General features: G+C 53.8%; 1 protein-coding gene across 1 annotated transcript; it reads left to right on the top strand.

Moving 5' to 3' along the window:
* Nucleotides 1-6,626: 6,626 nt before the first annotated feature.
* Nucleotides 6,627-21,216, top strand: DFFB (DNA fragmentation factor, 40kDa, beta polypeptide (caspase-activated DNase)). The gene is made up of 7 exons (XM_012660083.1): nucleotides 6,627-6,864; nucleotides 7,869-7,995; nucleotides 10,646-10,834; nucleotides 11,808-11,887; nucleotides 14,129-14,299; nucleotides 16,573-16,673; nucleotides 20,057-21,216. The coding sequence occupies exons 1-7, from the start codon at nucleotides 6,751-6,753 to the stop codon at nucleotides 20,289-20,291; spliced, it is 1,017 nt and encodes a 338-aa protein (XP_012515537.1). The 5' UTR covers nucleotides 6,627-6,750; the 3' UTR covers nucleotides 20,292-21,216.
* Nucleotides 21,217-22,681: the final 1,465 nt, after the last annotated feature.

The raw sequence follows: 22,681 nt of genomic DNA, 5'->3' as shown, positions 1-22,681 counted from the left end.
TGGTCTGGGTTTGTGTAATACACTCTATGATGTTTCCACAATGATGAAATTGCTTAATGATGCATTTCTCAGAATGTATCCCTATCACTAAGCGACACATGACTGTACTTTTAAAAAAATCCTTCAAGAAAAGGGCCTATGATTTAGCTGCTCAAATGTAGCTGCTCAACAGTTTATAGATGAATCAAAAAGACCCTTCAAGCCGGATATAAAGAGAATCACCACATCTAAAAAGGCTACTATGTAAGTTTAGCCTTTCAAGATAAATTGACAGTTTCAGATTTTTTTAAATAAAAACAATTTGGCAATTAAAAAACTGAGGCCCAGAGGCTAGAGTGGTTGGTGTAAACCTTATGCTCTCTTGGAAAAGGGTCTCGCTCTGAAGAGTTCAAGCTCCTCAATTCCGAGGTTGTGAGGATGGTACTGGGGGACATCCTGCCAGCCCTGGACGTGCCTTGCCGGGAGCTGTATCTCTCAGTGCCCCTGAGCACACTTTCTATAACCGGTGGTCACAGACGCCTTGTCCTTAGATGTCCTGTTTGAAAACATTTTCCTTTGCCTTCCTGTGATGTGCTTGACCTCAGGGAAGTGAGGAGACCCCTGAGCCAAAGCCGGGGGTGAGTCTGTGTGGTGACCAAGGACTCACAGATCCTTTTCTTTGGTGCAGCCTCTGAAAGCGTATCACTGAAATGAGTTATGCCCTTAGAGAAACACCATGTCGACGCACAACAGTACCATATTAGTGTTATTTTTCTAAATATTACCATAAAGGTACTCTGTCTGTATATTTAAGAACCTTTCATCCACACGTGAACTCTGAACAAACGCAGCTGGCAGAAGGGACCTCTGCCGAGGGTGACGAATGCTGTGGGTGGGTGGGGATGGCAGTTGCGCGGCTCCACCTGCCGGGGGAGAGGCGCAGAGCCTGTGTGGGGAGCCTGGGAGGAGAGCGGCCTGCCCCGCTGCCCACGCTGGCTCGGGCTGAACCTTGCTAGCACTGCCCGGAGGCAGGTGAGTCAGCCGTGTCTGGGGCAGCGGGAGCAGCTCCCGTGCCTGCAATATCAGCTCTCTACAGGATGAAGGCGCTACTTCACCCCAACTGCTTTCCTCGTGTTTCACTTCTCAGTTCATTCAGAACTCACTGCAGGGAAATGCAGGGAAAGGGAGTCTTATTTGTTGGGCTCCCTCAAAAACTTAAAAAGGAAAATATGTTTTAATTTTAAATGTGATTTATATTCAATTTCAGCAACGTATCTTCTGAATAAAAGCAAGATACAACTATATGAGTGAATTTAAAATGTCATACATATTTACATATTCATGAGTTAGGAATAAATTGTAACTTCTCAGACTTGAAAACCAGTCACAAAGAACACTGCTGCTGAGAAGGTAGGGATGGGGGTGGGTGAGTTTGTGTCACATGACTGAAAGCAGAGGGCAGAAGTTGAGTAAGTGGGAAAAGCCAGCTCAAGCTACTCAGCAGAGAACTATGACTACCTTTGGTGAAGAAGGAAGATTTCTCAGGAAAAAACAACAGAGGTAAGAAAAACTTAAATGTTTCAGGAAAGTAATAAATCTAAACACTCATATAATGAACATTTTTATGAAGATGTACACCTTTGTGTGTACAGAAATTTGAAAGAGATTTTTTTGGTTAAAGCTTGGTGTCACATAAAAGCAGTTAGGGCCAGGTGTGGTAACTTATGTTAGTAATCCCAGCACTTTGGGAGGCCAAGGCAGGAGGATCACCTGAGGCCAGGAATTTGAGATCAGCCTGGACAACATAGTGAGATCTTGTCCCTATAAAAATTTTTAAAAAAATTAGCCGAGCATAGTGGTGCATGCCTGTAGTCCTAGCTGCTCAGGAGGCTGAGGCAGGAGGATCATATGAGCCCAGGAGTGAGTTCAGGGTTGCAGTGAGCTATGACTGGGCCACTGCACTTCAGCCTGGGTGCCAGAGTGTGACCCTGTCTCAAAAAAAAGCAGTTAGATGCAAAATATTTTATCATAGGAGCCCACTGTAAAACTAAAAAACCTACAAACACAACCTTTGCACAGGGAGCAGATGAGAATGCGCGACCCAGCATGTGATCGGGGAGTATGATTAGACAATTGTGGGGGATCATTTCTGTTCCTTATTCTTTTCTGTATTTGCCCATTTTCTTAAGTGTGGATGAATGTTATAAGAAAAGACGGGTCAATAAATCATCTTTAAAAATAAAAAGAAAGAAAAAATCCACTGCAGAACAACCTGGCAGCACAATCTGACAACCTTGTGGTCCCCGTGTCCAAGTTACAGTAAAATTTGAGGCTCAGAATAAAAGGAATCCCCGCGCCCTTCAGGGACCCAACACTGCTGCCCAGCCCAGGCCCTCACCCTGCCCAGCCCTTACCTTGGTGACCTCCACCCACTGACGGTCGGCGCGTGAATCATGAGTTCCCGGGCACTGAAGCCGTCTTCGTGTCCGGATGAGCTGACAACTACAAATCCAATCTTGTGGGGCATTCTGCACGCTTTGGCTGTTCATAAGAACAGGAAAGAGATCTTTAAAGTGATTTGCAAACATATTGTAACGTTTGAAGTGTTAGTTCACGCCTTCCTAATATACATAGGAATTCATCAAATATTTGTAATTTTTTCATCACTTTGAAAGAGTCTAGTTTTTTTGTTAAACACTTTTTATAAACACTTCTAATTCTATTTAAGATATTGTTTAAATTACATTAACTTTTCCCAGGTATTTGTCCAAAAAGTTTGACCAGTGTTGTGGATTGAATTGTGACCTCCCAGAAGATATGCTGACGTCCTACCTGTGGCATCTGTGAATGTGACCTTATTTGAAAATAGGGTCTTTGCAGTCGTAATCTAGTTCAACTGAGGTCTGGCTAGGGTCCTTACAAGAAAGGGGTCAGAGACACAGACACGCACGGGGAGCACGCCACGTGACCACAAAGGCAGAGACTGGAGCGATGCACCTGCAAGCCAAGGAATGCCCGGGATACCTAAGACCTCCAGAAGCTGGAAGAGGCAGGGAAGGATGCTCCCCTGAGCCTTCAGAGAGAGTGTGGCTCTGCTGTCGCCTGGGTTTCAGACTTCTAGCCTCCAGAACAGATTTATGCTGTTATAAGCCATCGTGGTTGTGATACTTCGTCGTGGCAAAAAAATTTTTTGCTAGTATATAAACAGATTAGGAAACTAGTCCAACCAGTAAGTTAACTAGTTATACAATAACAAGGCAGAAAAGGCAATTTAAACACTGACAGAATAATGATTACTAAATGAAAATGTACAACTAGTAGAAGGAAGAGCAGGAACTATGGACAGATTAAGTATGAAAATGTTCACACAGAGTTGGGCTGAGTGATTTACATATAGGATATATTTAAAAATTAGTTGGATGATTTTTTTTAATGTCATGATTTTTGAGTGAGCCTGACTTTGCTCACAGTTCAATACCATCGTTTTGAAGGTGGATGTTGTGCCTGACACCCATCCTCTCCTCACTTGCAAACAGCATCCCAGTTTTCGGTCGGTGGCCCTCCCCTCCCGACCCTAGCCCTGGTGGGGCTGCCACTCGCCCCGCGCCGTCCCCTCAGTCAGGCAGGGCACATTTGCAGGCTCGGTCAGCCCATGAACTCCGCATCCCTCCACAGTAGCGGGTTCAGGGTGGGAACACGAGTGTGTGAGCCAGCTTTGACTAACGAGACTCACATGCGGGATTTTGCTGGGCCTGCTGGGGAAGAGAAGCTTTCTACCCCCTGGGCCTGCTGGAGGCCACCAGGTGGGGAGGCCACCAGGTGGGGAGGCCACGCGGCACATGCAGCTAACCCAGGGAAGCAGTGCCCACCAAGGCAGAGCCACCCTCTGAGCCCTTAGACTCAGCCACGGTTAAAGCCCAATCTGCTCACGCACCCGGTTACTTTCCATTCACTAAGCCAATCAAATTCCTCCTAAGTAAGCCAATTTGAGTTGGTTCTAAATCATCAGCAGAAAAGAAGACTGCTCACTAAAACAGAGGATAAAGAAGAATCCATCAGAAAGTTCTCTGGGATAAGATATGCTATAAATTGAAATTCTCAACAGGAGGTAACATAAAAACATAACCCCCATGAAACTGCTTATTTTGACATGCTTGATGCATGATCTAGATCTTTCTTTCACTTTCCTTGATACTCGAAGAGGACCACTTCAATAAATTAATTGTTGGCTGGCACTTGCTGATGTTTCTTGGAATGCATGAACAAAAGCGTTAAAATGAGAACGATAAGCCGCTATTAAGAATCTTAGTTATTTCTTACACAAAGTCCACCGCAGGGCGGCACTGTGCAGGAGAGTGACACGTGGACAGCAAGCTGATGAGCATGGATGGGCGTCACATTAGCTCATCACTGGTCGGCTGCCTGCCACACAGCCCCAGCTGCGTCCCGGACACCCCACGCCAGAAACACGCAGCCTCCTGCTCCTCACGCTCTTTGTGACTCACCACTTCTGGGTTGTCTGGGCTTTGGGCCCAAAGTTACTTGTCCCTTGGCCATGACACCTCCCCTGACCACCCCACCCCCCCAACAGCATGCCAAGTCTTGGTGGTCCTACCCTTCTTCTCCATCCCACCATCCTTTTTAGAGTGCTGCCACAACTGTCTGGTGTTTCCCCTGGAGCACTGCCCCTCAGACCCGTCCTGTGCTCCTGCCGGAGGGACATGCCTCAGGCCTGGCTCTGGTCATGACCCAACTCGAGACCCTCTAGGGATTACAGTGTCCACTCTGCTCTGCCCTAATCCAATTTGCTTTTCCAATCCTCACTTTTTGTCTTGAATTCTGAAGTCCGGCCAAACTTAACTAAACCTCAAAGCTAATATCCCCTCTGCTCTGAATTCTGCACTTATCATCTTTACGAGCAGGTGCAACTCCCTATTCCACCTTGAAAATAGCATTTGTTCTCAGGCAGTTGGGTTCCAAACTCTGATCTTAACCAATACACTCTGCTATGGCGCTAAGTCCTAAATATGGGACATTTAAAAGCAAATAGAAAGGTGTTTCCACTCTTCTATGTTGCCCCAATAAATCCAAAACGAGGGCTGGCCTTTCAGAGCCAGGGAGAAGAAATGCACGGGCACTGTAGAGGAAATGTCATTGCCTCAGTTTGACATGCGAAAAGGATTCCCTTTTTAGCCCACCCTCTCCCAAAGATCTTCCACTTTGTACCCAAGGATCTCCGTTGTGCAAACCCTCAAGGGTTCCATGAGATCCTTGGGGTGTCACTGAAGGATGCTACTTCCAGGCTTTACAAAAATTACCATTTGCAATTAGGGAAGGATGGAAGCTCTGCTGAACGCCTAGTTCTCAGCCGCTCTTCCTCACCAGAGAAGTGTGGGATCCGCGCTGTCCGTCGACCCCCACAGAGTGCCCGACTGCGACCTCTCCTAGCAGCAGTTAGCTCTCCTCCCTTACTACACTCCTGGTACTGGCGCGGTAGAAGGTAATTAACTATGAATTAAACTGAAACTCACTGTAGCAACTTCCAAACATTCTGCTACCAGACTAGGAAACAAACTTTGTTTCCAGTGTTCTTAGCAAAATTTAAAATGTTACACAAGTAATCTTAAGGACTGAAAGGGCTTCAGAGAAACCTGAAATTGAAGACGAGAAGGATCAAAATTTAACTTATACCGGGCCAAGGCAACATTCTCCAATCTTTTGATCCGTAGGGCACGTCATTTAAACTGGTCCACTGTGAGTTATGCGTCCAGAATAGGAAAAGTCGGGGCAGGAAAATTCCGTCCGACGCTGAACGCAGGAAACCCACCGGGAGGTGAACCAGCAGAGCGAGGCTCAGCGGCGGCGGTTCGGCGGGGACGCGGCGCCGCGGTGGGCAGGACGCGCCCGTGTCCACGCGGGCAGCCTGGGGAGCACCCGCCAGGGCAGGCAGCCCCGACACCGACCCAAGCTTCTGGGCATCAGAACCCAAGACCGCCTGGTCCGTGGGCGTCAGCAAGTCCGAGGCCCGAACCCCCCGCCGCCCGGGCTTGCAAAGCACGCCCAGCTCCGGACCTCCAGCCGGCCTGGGTCGGGGCGAGCCGCGGGCGCCGGGCGGCCCCCTCCCCGTCAGGCCCGCAACGCCGCCGCCTAGACCGTACCTGCTCAGGGCGGAACGATCCCCCGGCGGAGCCCCCGCGGCGGAGGGCGGCGGCCAGGGCGGGTGCAGCGCCGCCGCGGCCACGGGCAGCCGGCCCGAGCTCTCGGGCTCGGGGGCAGGCGGGCGGGCACCGGACCTCCGCGGCGGCCGCCACTCCCTCCGGCGGAACTCAGGTGGCGCCTCCCCCGCCGCCCCAGGCCGCCCTGCGCCCCCAAGCCGCTGCGGCGGTGGCAGCCGAGGAGCAGCCCCGGCCGCCTCCGCCCATCGCCCGGGCCACTGCCGCCGCTCTCATGACAACCAAGCCCTGCCCGGGGCCGAGAGGCTCCGCGCGTGCGCGACCCCGCCCTGACCCGGCCGCGCCTGCGCACAAAGAGAGGTCTCGCTTCTCCTGCCCCGGGGCAATGCCGTTTCCGGGGCCGCGCCTGCGCACAAGGCGATGCGCGGCTGTGCTTCCGGGGCCTTCTGGGTAATGTAGTTTCCGGGCTCGGCGCCCGGCCGGTGCCAGCTCCGCGAAGCCCGCGGGCGAGACCCGGGTGGCGCGGGCGACGGCTGCCTGAGCGACGGGCGCGCGGGAGCGGCGCCTGCGGGTCCCGGAGGCCTCGAGGACGCTTGCAATGCTCCAGAAAGCCAAGAGCGTGAAGCTGCGGGCCCTGCGCAGCCCGAGGAAGTTCGGCGTGGCGGGCAGGAGCTGCCAGGAGCTGCTGCGCAAGGGGTGCCTGCGCTTCCAGGTGCGCCGGCCGCGGGGCCCGCGAGGCTTGCGGGGCCGGGCGGGTGTGCGCGGCAGGCGGGAGCGCCCGGGAGCCCTCGCCGTCACGTGCCGTCCGCCGGGCGCCGGCCCACCGCGCCTTCTCCCGGTCCCCGCGCGCGGTAGGGGAGGGGGCCTTGCCGGGCGGTCTGGACCCCTCCTTCCCTCCGCTGACCGTGCGGGTCGCCACGGCTCTGCCTGGGCTCAGGGGCCCTGGCGTCAGTGCCCAGCTGGCGGTGCTCCTGGGGACACGGTCACTGCACCTCTGCAGCCTCGCTCAGGTCCCCTCCCTACGACAACGCGGTCTTGCTGGGTGGGCACCAAATCCCTGTGCGGATTTCAGTCTTCTTTCTTATTCCTTATTGTGCTTGTTTTCTTAGACCAGTGCGAGGCTTGCGTGTGTGTGCATGTGTTGGTGGTGGGGGAAAGTTACCAGAAAAATGCCTAAAACCTCAGACAAGGCCTAAAAAGAAAGCCTAAAACTGACCAGTGTAACAACAGGGAACCAGACCTCAGCAAGCCAAGAATGGGTGTGCGAGCCACGCGCGTGCCAACCACGCTTTTGTAGAGGCAGTGAGTCATTTTCAGAGAGAGGCGTGGTGGCAGGCCTGTAGTCTCAGCTACACCGGAGGTTGAGGCAGGAGGATCCCTGAGGCCAGGAGTTCAAGACCAGCCTGGGCAATATAGTAAGACACCCCCCTCAAAAAAAGAAAAAAAAGTCTGTGTAGTGAATGCTGCAAAACAAACAGTCACCACTTGGTTTATATTTTTACATGACTTCATATTTTAGAACAGCCTGCGGTCAGGTGCCCTTGTTTGGATGTGCTGATTCTTGTCTTGGGTATTGGTGTAGCAAACCGGCAGCGTCTGGAGCCAGGCGCTTTGCACAGAGGTCCTGCTTGTCATTTCTGAGGCCTGCAGATGAAAAACCCTGTCTTGCTGCCCAGAGAGTGGCCGCCTGAGACCCTTCCTCCCCTGCCCCCGCAGCTCCCGGTGCGCGGCTCCTGGCTGTGCTTGTATGAGGACGGCACGGAGCTGACCGAAGACTACTTCCCCAGCGTCCCCGACAACGCCGAGCTCCTGCTGCTCACCTCGGGCCAGACCTGGCAGGGCTGTAAGTGGCAAGGGCCTTGGGGGTGGGCGGGAAGCTGGCCCTCTGGGAGGTCCTAGGGGCTTAACCCAGGCCAGTCTGGAAGGGAGGGGTCCTCCCTACTCTACCCTCCGCTCTCAAGGAGGAGCCCTCTGGAGTCAGAGCTGGTCGGGGTCACGTAGATGGCCAGGTCCTTGGTCCTCTTGTCCATGAACGCAGTAGTTCAGTTAGTTGTTTTTTTAAAGAAAATTCTCTTAATTTTGTTTGTGTTCATTTGAGGCCTCCTAGTAACTCCCTAGGGCAAAGGGAGGCCTTGGGGTTGGGGCCCGCACCATTTTGTGGGTAAGGTGGAGGCAGAGAGAGATGTCGCTCGCATCTGCCGGGCTGTGCCTCTTTCTAAAGGGACGGGGTGGTGGCTCCCACGACGCTCAGTTTGTTACCTCCTGGTGTTTACTCAGAGGCTCGCCTCAGGGCTCGTGTTTGGGGCAATTGCTTTGAGAGGTGGTTCTTTAGAGGTCTCTGGACAAAAGCCCCAGGACACAAGTTTTGCCTTCCAGAACAGCTGGATGGCAAGTTCTGTGCTGCTTGTGTGAGTGTCCACGATTCAGAGGTTCCAACCCCTGGGACAGGCTTGACACCATTGTGTGCCCTTCCTGGGAGGGTTGTTTGGTTCTTATGCAAAGGGGGTTATGCTTGGGGAGATGCTTCTGGTGCCCTGGGAAAGACGTGGGAGCTCCTGGGATTGGAGGGATCCTGGCTCCTCTGCCAACGGGGCAGAAAGAGGGAAGCCGAAGCGTAGCGTCTGTGTGGCGGGCGGCCATGGTGTTGGGCATGAGCTGTCAGCAGGAGGGATGATGCACCTGGTGTGTGCTGTGAGGTTGCAAGCCCTCTCTCCACTGGGTCTTGCCTTTCTAGAGGAGGCAGCCAGAAAACATCACAGTGATGCCACCTGAGATGGCCCCTGTGGGAGCTGGGGCCTGGGCAGGAGACCGACGGGGTATTGGGTGCCTTTCGATGTTTCCTTTTCTTTCCCGTTTCGTGGTGCAGTTGAATGAGGGCAGAACAGGGTGCTCTCTCCGTCCCTCCCCACCACCCAGTCTCTTCGTCTGCCTTTGTCGCTTCTCTCTGGTGCTTTGTCCTCCTCTCTCACTGAGAACACCAGTCCTTTTCTTGGTAGCCTTTTAAAAAATATTTTGACTGTTTATTTAGAAACGATGATAGATTCCAGGAAGGTGCAAAGAAAGTCAGGAAGGTCCTGTGTGGCCTTCGCTGATTCCCCCAGAGGTGGCATCTGGCATAACCGTGGTACAGTTTCAAAACTAGGAAGGTGACGCTGGTGCAACATGGGGGTACTGTTCTGTCAGGTATCCCCAGGTAGATTCACGTGACCAGCACCGCAGTCGGGGTACAGACCTCCCCATCCACCAAGTTTTCTCCCTTACGCTGCCCCTCTGTAATCCTGTCCCTGAGATCCATCTAAGTTGTATGTATCAATAGTTTGTTCCTTTTTCTTTTTAAGAGATGGGGCTCTGTCTCTGTCACCCAGGCTGGAGTGCAGTGGTGCGATCACAGCTCACTGCAGTTTCCAACTCCTGGGCTCAAGCAATCCTCCTGCCTCAGCCTCCCCTTTAGCTAGGGCTACAGGGACACACCACCACACCTGGCTAATTTTTAAGTTTTTTGCAAGGATGGGAATTATGTTTCAATAAAGCTATTTTTAAAAAAGGAAGAGACTTCCAAACTTTTTTCCGGAGTGCACCATTTACCTTTCCACCAGCAATGTACAAAAGATCCGGTTTCTCTGCAGCTTCACCGGCCTTTGGCATCGTTACTATTTTTATTTAATCATTCGGTTGGTGTGTGGTGATATGATAGCTCATTGTGGTCTTGATTTGCATTTCCCCAATGGCTGATGGTACGGAGCATCTCTGTGTGCTTATCTGCCATCTGAGGGTGCTTTTGGTGAAATGTTTCTTCGTGTCTTTTGCCCATTTTCTAACTGGATTTTTTTTTTAACTGTTGAGTTTTGAAAGGTTTTCCCCCCCTAATGCACCCAGATATGAGTCCTCTGTCAGATACACAGTTTGCGCATATTTTCTCTTCTTTTGTAGCTTGTCTTTTTTTCCTCTTACCAGTATCTTTCTCAGAGCAAAAGTTTTGAATTTTGATGAAACTCAGTTTGTCAATTATTTTCCTCTATGCTTATGCTTTTGGCGTTAAGTCGAAGAACTTTTCACCAAGCCTTTCGTCCCCAAGATTTCCTCCTGTATTTTTCTGCATCAATTGATATGATCGTGTGACTTTTCTTCTTTAGCCTGTTGATGTGGTGGATCACACTGATTGATTTTTGAACATTGAACCAGCCTTGCATTCCCACTTAGCGTGGCGTTTACGTCTGTTTACCTGTTACTGAGTTCTGTTTGCTAACATTTTGTTGGGGTCCTTGGTAGACTTTCACTTCCTATTAAGAGCTTGCTGGGAGAGCTCACTGCTTTAGGGAGTTGCGAGAAGACTCCGGGAGGGAGCAGGAAAAGTGATTTGCAGGTCTGGAGTAAGGTCTTGAGAGAAGGTGGTTAGGATGCAGATGTGGGCAGAGACTCTTTTCGTGGCCAGGGGTAGCACTTGTCTTCTGCTGAACTGTATGCCTTTCTGTTTGTCCCCTTGTTGGTGGCAGACGTGAGTGACATCGGTCACTTCCTCAGTGTGTTTCACGAGCCGCATGCGGAGATCATCCAGGCTGCCCGGCAGCTGCTGTCCGGCGAGCAGGCCCCGCTGAGGCAGAAGCTGCTGGCCGACCTCCTGCACAACGTCAGCCAGAACATCGTGGCCGAGACCCGGGCCGAGGACCCGCCGTGGTTTGAAGGTGCGTGTGGACGCGGGCTCTGGGCGGCCAGGCTGGCAGGGGAGGGCTTCCTTGCAGCCCGAGGGGCCAGGAGAAGTCGGGTTCTATTTCAGGTCCCAGAGCCCCCCAACACAGGGCTCTCCTGGCTTCGCAGGGGTGGGGATGGGGTTTCTAAACAGGTGCTCCCGGGGAGCCCCCGGGCTCGTGGGAAAGGCGTGCAGCAAGAGCTCACATAGCAGGTCAGAGTCCCGGGCAGCCCTTATGTGGGCCTTTTTAATTATTTTTTTAAAATTGTGGTAAAATAGGTAAAACATAAAATTTACCATTATAACCATTTTTTAGTGCATATTCGGTGACATTAAGCACATTCACGTTGCTGTGAACTGTCACCACCATCCATCTCCAGAACCCTTTTCATCCTCCCATCCTGAAAGGGTCCCCATCAAACACTGACTCCCCATCCTCGCCAGCCCCGGCGACCCCCCTTCCACTTCCTGTCTCTGTGATTTGATGACCTGGAGGCCTCCTGTGGGTGGGTCCTGCAGGGTTTGCCCTTTGCGAGCAGCCGGTTCCACTCAGCACAGGCCCTCAGGTCACCATGTCGTAGCAGGTGTCAGTTCCCTTCCTTGTCCAGGCCAAGTGACACCCGTTGTATGTACCCGCCACATTTCCTATCAATCGACAGTTGGGCTGCTGTGGCCTTTTGGACTGGCCTTTAAGGCGGCTGTCGCCAACCCCGAGAGACTGAAACCCTCTCGGAAAAGGGGCTGAGGGCTAGCCAGGCCGAAGCCCCTCGGTAGCATTTGCGATGCTTCTATAACAAACAAAACCTAGACAGAGACACTGTGCACATCTCTCTCAGAATGCTTCTCAAGACGCAGCAATCTGACCCTCACGTCCTGCCCCGCTTGGCATCTGGGCCGGGCAGGGCACAGACCGAGAGGCCTCTGGCTTGTCCCATGGACTCCGGGGGTTCTCCTCTTTTTCCCCGCAGGCTTGGAGTCCCGATTTAGGAACAAGTCTGGCTATCTGAGGTACAGCTGTGAGAGCCGGATCCGGGGTTACCTGAGAGAGGTAAGCCTGTGTTAGAGCCCGGGCTGCTGGCAGGTTTGGGAAGGCCGGCTCTGCGGGCTCGGGAGGCTCTGGTCCTTGGGATGGCAGGCAGTTGGCAAGGCCACCGCGCCTGCGCCTGTGCGTGTCTGGTCGGCTGCTCTGACGAGCTAAGCCAGCAGACGCACCGTGCACCTGGATGAGCACACGGCGTCGCTGTCTTACTGCCCGGCCTCCTCCTGCGGTTGGTGTGGGGCTTCCATTCTCCCCAGAGCAGGGTGCTCGGGTCCTCCCTGGCCTGGCTGGGATTGGCCAGGGCGATGCTTTCTCCTTCCATCGTGTGTTCCCCTGTTGTATCGCATAGCGCCGGCCTGTGAATATCTTCATGTATCGGGTGGTTCGATTTTGACATGAACTTAACATCTTCTCTCTGTCTGCCGTTCGCTCTGGCGGGTGCTCTCTCCAGCACGCGCACTTACTTTCTGTCGCGTGGTGCAGCGCAGTCCCCTGACCTCTGAGAAGCAATGGAAAGGCCGGGCGGCGTTTGCCGCACTGAATGCTTCTCGGAGGCGCTGGGAGTAATTGCTGGTCTGAGCTCTGACTGTTTAGATAGACCAGCCCTTTCTTTCTCGGGAGACGTCGGACGTGGACAGACGCAGATGTGAGCGTGACGTTACTGGTGGAAACCGCAGTCCACCTTCAGGAAGAAAGGAGTCCTCGGGCCCACGCCCCACTGCGGTCTCTATTCTGCTTCCTTCCAACAGCGAAGTAGACCAGACGACAAACGAGGAGCGGAGTGGAGAGTAGAGAAGGGACCTGCCGCAAACAGCAGGACGAGTGTCCCTGCTCTGGGGGGTGCTTGGGCACGTGGGCCTTGTGCCCCCACCACGTTGGGCTCTGTGCTGTTCCTTCAGATCCTTCTGGACAGGACAAGAGGAGGGACAGGTGTCCCAGCAGCACAAGTGGAGTGGGCGGTGGCCGGGCAAAGCCTGGGGCTCTCCGGTCTGTTTTTTGCAGCGCGCTGCCTTGTGCCCTGTGGGTGGCGGGGAGTTCCGAGGCTGTTTTCTTCCTTCAACTTCCATCCCCCACCCTGATGCTCTGTGCCCTGCTGTGTGTCTAAGTTTTAATTTTTGTGGTGGGAAACTGGACGCTGTGTGCTCCCTGGAGAAGCTGGTGCACGGAAGGTGCTGCAGGCTGTGGTGGTGCAGGCCCTGCCCGGCCCAGCCTGCCTCCGCCTGGGTTCCCACTTGTGGCCTGCGCTGGGGACCCAGGCTGTCACCCGCACCCCACACCGGGAGCTCTCCAGGATGTCAGTCACACACTGCTGTGGCACCACCACCCTGCCGGCATCCTGCGCCTGCCTACCTGTGGCCCCTGCGGGGAGGCTGAGCACAGAGCTGGTGTTGTCACCTGCTCTGGCTCACGGTGCGGGGGATGGGGATGAGTGCCGGGGCAGATGGGAGAGAGGATGCCCAGAGCTCGAGTTCACCATTTGTCCAGCTGTGATCACAGCTGGCAGAGGTCTGCGGGGCCAGGCAGCCATGCTGTAGGTGAGGGTCACCCACTCAACTGTCACCTGGCTCCTTGGTCTGCAAACCCCTCCACCTCCCTCCCCTCCCAGAGGTGCAGCCAGCTCTGCCCCTCATCTGTCTGCCACGTCTGAATGTGGGTTTCCTCTTTACATAGCATGCCACACCACGCCACATCATGTCATGCCACACCATGCCACATCATGCCATGACACATTGTTAGCACGTGGAGGGTGCCATGGAGGCCCCTGGGGGGTGGGGAGCTGCATGTTCTGTCCTGATGTTGCGCCATATGGTTGGCGCCCTGTGCCCATGGCCTATACCACTCTGTGTGGCACACTTGCTAATTTTATGCTGTCTCCTCTTTTTCTGTGTTTCCTCAAGGTCTTGGTGACTGTCCCTGCTCCCCTGAATTTCCTACCCTAGCTCATGGTACTCATCCTAACTAAGTGTAATAGGTGTGGGCCCTTCTGTTCCCACTGCCCGCCTGGCCACAGCGAGACAGCCGCTACCACTGACATCATCTCCTCCAGCTATTACGCAGCCTGATGGGCTGGTGTTGCGGTTCCCTCCAGGTCATGGGCTTGGAGCAATTTCCCAGGGGGTCAGCCGAGCGGGTCTCGACCCTGTGGCCCGAGGGGCAGGGTCTCTGAGGGCTGTAGAGTTGAGGATCAGGGGCCCAGCGTGGGTTTAGGGCATGGTGCGTCAGGTTCGGCGGTGCTTCTTGGTCTTCCAGGTGAACTCCTACGCCTCCATGGTGGGCGCGGAGGCCCAAGAGGAGTATGTGCGGGTCCTGGGCTCCATGTGTGAGAAGCTCAAGTCCGTGCAGTACAACGGCAGCTACTTTGACAGAGGAGCTAAGGCCGGCGGCCGTCTTTGTACACCGGAAGGCTGGTTCTCCTGCCAGGTGAGCTGTGTGTCCTGTATCTTGGGGCCCCCCAGGTAGCCTGGGGGTGCAGCCCTGTTGGGGCAAGGTGGGTGTGGACGTTCAGCCCTTGGCTGCCTGGGCAAAGCCCCGTAGGAGGTGCAGCTCTCACGTTCAAAGTGAGGGCAGGACTGTCTCAGCCAGCGCTTCTCAGACCTCATGCGCCTGGGAGTCCCCGGGGCGCTTGTACTTCTGGGTCCCCAGGACTTCTGTGTCTGTAGGTCTGGGCCGTGTCTTAGGTCAGCTCTGGCTGCCGTAACAGATGACCGTAGCTGGGAGCTTACATAGCAGACATTCATTTCTCTTCGTCCTAGGGGCTGGAAGTCTAAGATTGAGGTGTTAGCAATTTCGGTGTCTGGTGAGGGCCTTCTTCCTGGCGTGTAGAAGGGACCTTCTTTTGTGTCCTCGCACGGAGGGTGATGGGGAGAGCAGACTCTCTTGAGTCTCTTCTCATGAGGGCACTGATTCCACCGGGGGGCCACCCTCCGATCCCAGCACCTCTCAAAGGCCCCACCTCCTAACACCATCACCTTAAGGCTTGGGGTTTGAGCACATGAATTTTGGGGGGACATAAACATTCAGACCATAGCAGTGGGCCTGAGAATCTGCATTTCTGACAAGTGCCTGCCCAGGGACTCCACTTTGAGAGCCGCCAATCTGGGTGGGGAGTGAACAGGCGCAGCATGTGGGGGTGTCATGAGGGTTGAGTTCAGTGTGCGGGAACAGTGGCACCCACTGAGGGGCTCTCAGAGAAGGACGGTTCAGGGCTTCTGAAAACTGATTCTGTTCCCCTGGACGAGCTTTCTAGATGACAGAGAGTTCCTGTATTTCATAATTGTGGCTGCGTGTGGCATTCTGGGCACTAGTTACACTTGACTGCCAGGCAGGGTGGCATCGGCCACACAGGCAGACACCCCCAGGCTCTGGCCAGGTCACAGGAGCACCACCTTGAACAGGTGCCACCACCTCCGGGGGTCCAGGGCCAGTGTCTGGAGGCTGGAAGCAGTGACTCTTTCGGGGACGAGAGGAGGCTGTTCCTGCTGCCTTGGCGGGTTCCCCTTCTGTGCCGTGTTAGGTGTGTCCAGGCTTGAGTGGAGATGGCATCTGGGCCTTTGGTGAGTCTCCAGACCCCGCCCCGGTGTGCAGAGGAACTGGGGGCACCTCCTGCCGTTTACAGCTGCAGTCTCCTCCCCAGTAACATCCCCCATGCAGGCGGCCTTCATGGAGCCACTGAGAGGTTCTGGCAGCAGGGGCTGGGGTGGCAGGTGTGGCCTCTTGTGGCTTCTTATTACTGGAAAAGGCTCTTGGCTGCCACTGATGGGCAGACTCTTGCCATGGGTGGCGGATTCTGACCATAAAAGTCCTTCTCCCCAGTCAGCTTGACATCCAGACTTTCAGATGAGCTCGCTTGGACACTCATTGAGTACCCACCATGCCAGGCACTGTGCGAGGTCACCCCTGGCCTCAAGGAGGTGCCAGCGTCGGGGACGGTGAAAGAGGTGTAAACAGGCAAGGGCAGGGATGCAGCCAGTGTCCTGGGGTGTGGTGGGCCCGTCAGGAGGGGAGCTGGGGAGGAGGCAAAGCTTTGGTGCGGGGTTGGGCGGGGTGGGCCGGTGGGACCAGGTGGGCCCTGGCACAGCAGCGGGAAGCAGCGGGCTCCGTTAGGGAAGCTGCAGGTCTTTGATGCGCTCGGAGTGTGGGCGGTGGGCGGCAGCTGGGAGCACGGGGTGGCAGCTGGGAGTGTGGGCGGCAGCTGGGAGCTGGGCCGGCAGCTGGGAGCCGGGCCACTCGGCTTACCATCCACAGATGTGTACGACGGAACGAGTGTGCCGAGTGACCAGGAATGCTGGCAGCAGGGAAAACGGAAGCAGTGGCCGTGGTGTCCTCAGCAAGGCGGCCCAGCCTCCGTGTCGGGATTGTAGGGAACGTCGGGAAGCCTCGGGAGAGGATAGGACGGGAGCACCGCGGCACACAGGTCCTCGCTCACCACGTGCTGGCCCTGCCCTGGCAAGTCAGCGCCTCCCCGGCCTCCGCTCCCACGAGGTGCGGCTGCTGGTGTGTGATCGCGGGGGGGCGAGGAGCGCTGGAGGTGGCAGGTCTGTCCTAGCGCAGGTGGTGAGGTGCTCAGTGAAACCGCTCATCAGGGACTAGATTCCCCGCGGGGCCTGCGTCTCAGTAAGATCGTCTGACTTGGTGGTGGAGACAGCAGATGGCAGACTCACTTCCTGGCCTCCTCTTGCTCTCTTGGCCCCCAGGGTCCCTTCGACATGGACAGCTGCTCGTCGAGACACTCCATCAACCCCTACAGCAACAGGGAGAGCAGGGTCCTCTTCAGCACCTGGAACCTGGACCACATGTAAGTGCTCTCTCCCAGGAGGGTTCAGGAGCGGCTGTCGCTGAGAACCACGTTCACAGGCCAGAGGAGCGCCTTGCCAGGGTCCCGTCCTGCCTCGGTTACAGCCCAGCCCAGGGAAGGGCCGAGGGGCGGGTGGGTGCGCTGCTCTTTCAGTGCTGCTTGACCTCGAGCTCCCCGTCCCCTCGTTCCCGCCCACGTGGAGCCGCGTCCGCCTTCCCCGAAGCACAGGGCCCAGGCACAGAGGCACCTCGTGCTGGAACCAGGACTCGCCTTGCCAGCGGGCGCTCTTGGCGTGCACGGCTCTCTCGTTGAGCTGGGCCCAGCACCAGCCGCAGCCAGTGGAGAGGTTTTTGTAGCTACTCGAGCTCTGCAGCACTAAAGAAAAGGGCAGGATGGAAAACTTCATTCTTTTAAACTGAGATACTTTCCTTAATCATAACTGTGTCCTCACCCTCGCTTTATAAGACAGAGATCTTCAAATGCTCTTAAAGTGGCTATACAGGTTGCGCATCCCTCATCCGAAATCTGAAACTGCTGAACGTCGACGCGATGGTCCAAGGAAGTGCTCATCGGGGCATCTCTGGTTTTCAGATTTGGGGCGATGAGTCAGTAAGTGTGATACAATGTTCCCAAATCCAAAGAAGTTCCAAACTCAAAACACGTCTAGTTCCAAGCATTTTGGGTCAGGGATGCACAGCCTGTGTTACTTTTTGGAATCAGATTTTTGTAAAAGTCTAAAACATCATAGGTGAATCATCCCTTCTGAGCCAGTCCCTTTCCTTGGCCCTGGGGAAGCAACCGTTCTGGAATCCGCGAGTCGTGTCCCCGCACCTTCACCGCGTGCCGAGCCTCACGCGTATACATGTGGCGTCCTGCTCTGCCCCTCTGCAGCGTGTTCTCACTGCACACTGCTTGGGGTGACGCGTTTGTAGATCTGGTATGTTCGTTTCAACAGGTGCAGAACACTTTATTTTTGAGTAGACTGTAATTTTAACTTTTGTTTCCATGCTGGTAGGCTTTTACATTACTTCTAATTTTTCACTGTTACAAACACCCTGGGATGAACACTCACACGGAAGGAGCCCACATGGTCTGGTTCCACGGTATTTAAAGTGTGGTCACTTTTGGAGCGTCAGCAGCATCTGAGAGTGGGTTAGGAATGCAGGTTCTCAGGCCCCGTCCAGACATTTCCCGGGTGCTGGGGATCCGGGTGTGCACTGCAGCGTGGGAAAGGCCGCCCGAGTGACCGCGAGACGGCCACCTTCCCCTCTCGGTACTGAGAACTCGGGCGAGTCCTCGTCGCTCCACGTTCTTGCCACCGCTTGGTGCCATCGTACGTACTGCGTTTATCCTGTCTGGCAGGTGAGAAACAGATTCTCTTGCTTTCATTTTTGTTTTCCTGATTACCGGGAAGTTTGAGTATCTCTTATATGTTTATTGGCCACTTGTGTCGTCTTAGTCTTCTCGTGTTGCCATAAAGGGCGTCTGGGGCTGGGTAATTTGTAAAGAAAAGAGGTTTGTTTGGCTCACAGTTCTGCGGGCCGCACAAGCAGCGGTGGCACCAGCGTCCCTCTCGGGGAGGGCGCCAGGCTGCTCCCTCTCAGGCGGAAGGCGAGGGGAGCGGGGGTGTGCAGGGCGCGCGGCGAGAGCGCAGGCAGGAGAGACGGGAGGCGCCGGGCTCTTTCCAACCACCAGTTCCCGCGGGATCTAAGTGGGAATGCACTCACTTCGGGGGAATGGCACCTGTCATTCGTGGGGGACCCAAACACCTCCCATCAGGCCCCACCTCCAACACCGGGGCCCAATCTCAACATGGGACTTGGGGGAGGGCAGACAAACCATATCCAAACATAAACATAGCGTATGTCTTCTATGTTGCTTTCATTTGCTCATTTTTTATTGGGCTTTTTGTCTTATTTATTTGTAGAGTTACTTTACATGTTCTGGATACTAATTCCTTGGTGGCTATTTATGTTAGAGATATCTTACACAGTTTTGGCGTGTCTTTAATTCTGTGATCTCTTTCATCATGACAGGTTTTAAATTTCAATATATTCAAATGTATCTTTTCATTTTTGCGTGTTTAGAAATCCTTCCCCAGCCTGTTCAGCCTGAGATGTTCTATTTCGTGCTGTGCTGGTTTGTGGGACCCCTTCTGGCGTGCGGCAGGCACCCAGCTCCTTTCTCCCGGGTGCTCTCGTGCTTTTCCCGACCCTCTAGGGGTGGGGACGTTGGCCTGGGGCACACAGCCGGCATTTTAAAGTGAAACTGGCCGCCCAGCACAGAAAGCAGAAAACAGGTGAAGACAGCAGACCGTGCAGTATGAGCCCAAGTAACGTCTCATGGATGTTTGTTTCAGTGACATTTCTCTGAGTAGATACATTTACACCTGGAGACTTGCATTGGGGGGTGGATCAAGCATTAATTTCTCCTGTCTCCGCAGCTGGGGAGCGCCCTTCTTTCTTCTGATCTCAACTATGTCTTTTTTAAAAAGGTGACTTTTGTTCAGCATTTCTCTGTGTTGTAGGGAGAGGGCCCGTGCCAGTGTAGCCCACGGTAGGCCACAGCCCTGCTGTGGGGTCTCTAACCGCATCTTGTCAGTTCCCAAGCTCCTACACGTGTTGACTGGGCCTGTGAGTGGTTTGCTTGTAAGCGAAACAGCTTGTAAGTGAAACACAAAGCAATATCATATATTTTTTAAAAACAGACGTACAAATATGCAAATAGAAGTATGAAATTGGCGCTGAAAGATACATGTCAAACCCTTAATAGTGATTACCTCTGGGGCGTAAAGGGGAGATGAGATTACGGGTGGCAGGCGAAGGTGACTTCAGCTTTATCTCTACGGGTGTACTTTTAAAATTTTCATTCAATATCGGGTACTTTTTTTTTTAATAAATCTATACGTAGGTAAAATGTGGAAGCCAACAAGTCAGCTGTCAATGGTGGGTCACTACGAGTGATGGGAACATGGTTGACTCCCCCTTTTTTCCCTGTGTATTTTCAGTATTTCGAGCAACGTCCACAAATCAAGCTTTGAAAAACACCACAGCAGAGCTCCCGCGTCAGGCTCTGCTGGACAGACCCGGCCCCGTGCACGGCCGCCTGTCGGGGACGGCGCTTAGGATGGGTCTGGGGGAGCCGTGCCCAGGGCTCCCGAGACAGCTCCCGGAGCTGCTCCTTCCCTGGCCCCCTGGTTCTTTGGGACGGTTCCACACATTGCTCCCTTCTGACGTCTTCATTCTCCACTGGCCTTTTCCTGTAAACAGCCAAATGTTCTGTGCTTAGCTACTGCGACTGAGTCGAAACCGTGCCGTAAGCGTCTCTGTGGTTTGATGGCACTGCGGCGACAGAAAGTGATGATCTCTAACCTTACTTTGCAGAATAGAAAAGAAGCGCACCATTGTCCCCACGCTGGCTGAAGCCATCAAGGAACAAGATGGAAGGGAGATAGACTGGGAGTATTTTTACAGCCTGCTTTTTACCTCTGACAATCTGAAATTAGTGCACATCGCCTGCCATAAGAAAACCACCCACAAGCTCAGCTGCGACCCAGACAGAATCTACAAACCCCGGACAGGGCCGAAGAGGAAGCGGCCCGCTCGCAAGTCCCGGTGACGCTGCGCCCTGTGCTCGGGGAGGCCTCGTGCATGGGCAGAACCTTAACAGGTGCTAATTTTTTTTTTGGTCACTCCAGTAGTTCCTGGAAAAAAACTTAAAAAGTATCTCCTGCAGTTCTGATTTCAGTATATTTCTGCATCTGTTTTCTGTGCCTTTTGAGGGCCCAGCTTCCAGAGGACAGCTTTAGGGTGCTCACAGGACATCTGTGGGTCATACTGGCCGGCAGGGACCAGGAGTTGTCTTTGAGCTCAGGGATCCTTCCGTTTTCTGATGTCACCAGTTTAGTGTGTGCTCACGTGGTATGGGCTCCACGCTACACCGTGTCATGGCTGGACTTGGCCGCCCTGCTTAAGGGACAAGTTGTCTGTGTATCAGCTGTCTCCTTCCACAGCAGACAGACAGCTCCATCCTCTGGACTCTTCTGAGTGCCCCGAAGAGCCGTGCAGCACCTTTGGGTAAAACGTCTGTGCTCCGTCCGGAACACACGAGGACACCACCGCTGGGTTGTCTATGGCGGCAAAGTGCGAACCTCCAAAGTCTGCAGTAGGGCGGCCGCTGGTTGTGGCCTCACACTGAAGCATGTGAAATTGCTGTTTCTCTAGGTTAAAAGTGGTCAGATGTCATTTATTTCATGATCCAACCTAACACATCGACACAATGCAGAACTGTACAGCAGTTCGAGGCGTTCACGAGATGAGCGTCCGTGTGTGGAGAAGGGAAGCTGTTAAGTGCCCCGGCGGCTTAACTGTGTAGAGTATGATCTGTTTGTCTTACAAAGGGCTGGTGTTCGTGTCATCCATGTGTGTCAGTGTGTGCAGGGAACACACCGGACCGTGAACAGCAGTAATCCTGGGGACATAGTGCGGGGAGACTGGGTGACAAAGGACTCATTTTCCAAATCATGGATTTTATAATACTTGAATTTTTTGAAATGAGCATATATTTCTTAACATTAAAAAATGTACTTTTTACAGTCATACATTTGTAATATTTGAACTTTTACATTTATTATAAAATCAAGAAAAGCAATAAAGATTTTTTAAACAGACATGTCGAAAAAGTTTTCACTCATTGAGAATAATGAAAACAAGGATAAAAATAAGAGGTCAGTGATGTTTTAAAAATTGCCCTGGGTTGTTGCATTTTCTTCACTGCAATGCCCAATGCCTTAGAACGAGCCAGTTAGGTGGGGAATGTGTACAAGTCCCACCTCCAGCACATCTGTTGTCTGGTCTGCTCAGGGATGTGTCAACAGTGGGAGAGTCGGGGCCACGGAGCCAGGACGCCTGGTTCCTCTCTCAGATTCCCTTGCACAGGCCGAAGAACTCTCTGGAAGTCAGCGGATCCCATCTGTATGACACCGAGGCTGGACTGGACGGCCTCTGAGGCCCTTCCAGCTCGGTCATTCCAGGTTCAGGGACTGAGCTGTTCCCTTTCCAGGCATGGCGTGCACCTTTCTCGGTGTCTCTGCGTCATGGGCTTTCCTGATGGCAATGCTTCCTTCTCACGTGGCAGTGCCACCTTGCCCTAGACGCACAGGTCTGCTGTCCCTGTACCAGATGGCTCCGAGGTGCCACCCCCCTGCCCACGATGGGGCTGAGACTGTGTCTGTCAGGATTTCTGCCACCTCCTCTGCTGTTGAGTCTTGTCCTGTTTTCCTCCTGACCCTGCCTGACCTGTGGTTTCATTTCTGCAGCAGGTGAGACATCAGGAACCCCAGCTTGTTGGAGCTGTGCACAAACAGTAAACCGTGAACAGGGGTTGCAAGGCTCTCCTGGCTGCGACACAGTTGTTTTGGTCATTGTTTTTTTTTTTTTTGCAGTTTTTATGGTTTTATTTAAACACAAATGAAATGTGCACATGAGCTGTCTATTCATTTCCTTCACTGTGCAGCCTGGGGTTGGGACTGGTGACCCTGGTGGCCAGCTGGGCGGCTGTTTCCACAACGGCTTCGCGGTTCTTGGAGGAAACATGAGCAAACTCTACACAGGAAGATTTGCATATCAGCACTTCCAGCTTCTTGATGTGGTGGGCCAGGCACTTCTGGAATCCACTGGGCAGCCTGTGCTTTGTTGCTCCCATAGCCAGCGCTGGGCATCAAGGTCTGGCCCTTGAATCTTCTCTGAACCCTGTTGTCAATACCTCTGGGTTCCCGCCAGTTACACTTAATTTTGACATATGGGTCTGCTGGTGCCAGATAAACTTCTTGTTTCTCTCTCTCTGATGCTCTTGGGCTTCACAGGGGTCTGAGGGCCGCCATGGTGCTGAACAGGCGCACCGAGGAAGAGAGTGTGGTCATGGTGTTTTGCCTGCTTCCGAGCTCTGAGCTGGGTGAGAATGACTGTTGTGGACGAGAGGTGTCTTCAGTCAGGAGTTATGTCACCCAG

Source organism: Propithecus coquereli, unplaced genomic scaffold, assembly GCF_000956105.1.
Source record: "Propithecus coquereli isolate 6110/MARCELLA unplaced genomic scaffold, Pcoq_1.0 Scaffold651, whole genome shotgun sequence".
In the NCBI taxonomy this organism is placed as follows: domain Eukaryota; kingdom Metazoa; phylum Chordata; class Mammalia; order Primates; family Indriidae; genus Propithecus; species Propithecus coquereli.
Note: the sequence above shows the minus strand (reverse complement) of the source record. Positions and strands in the feature narration are given on the sequence as shown.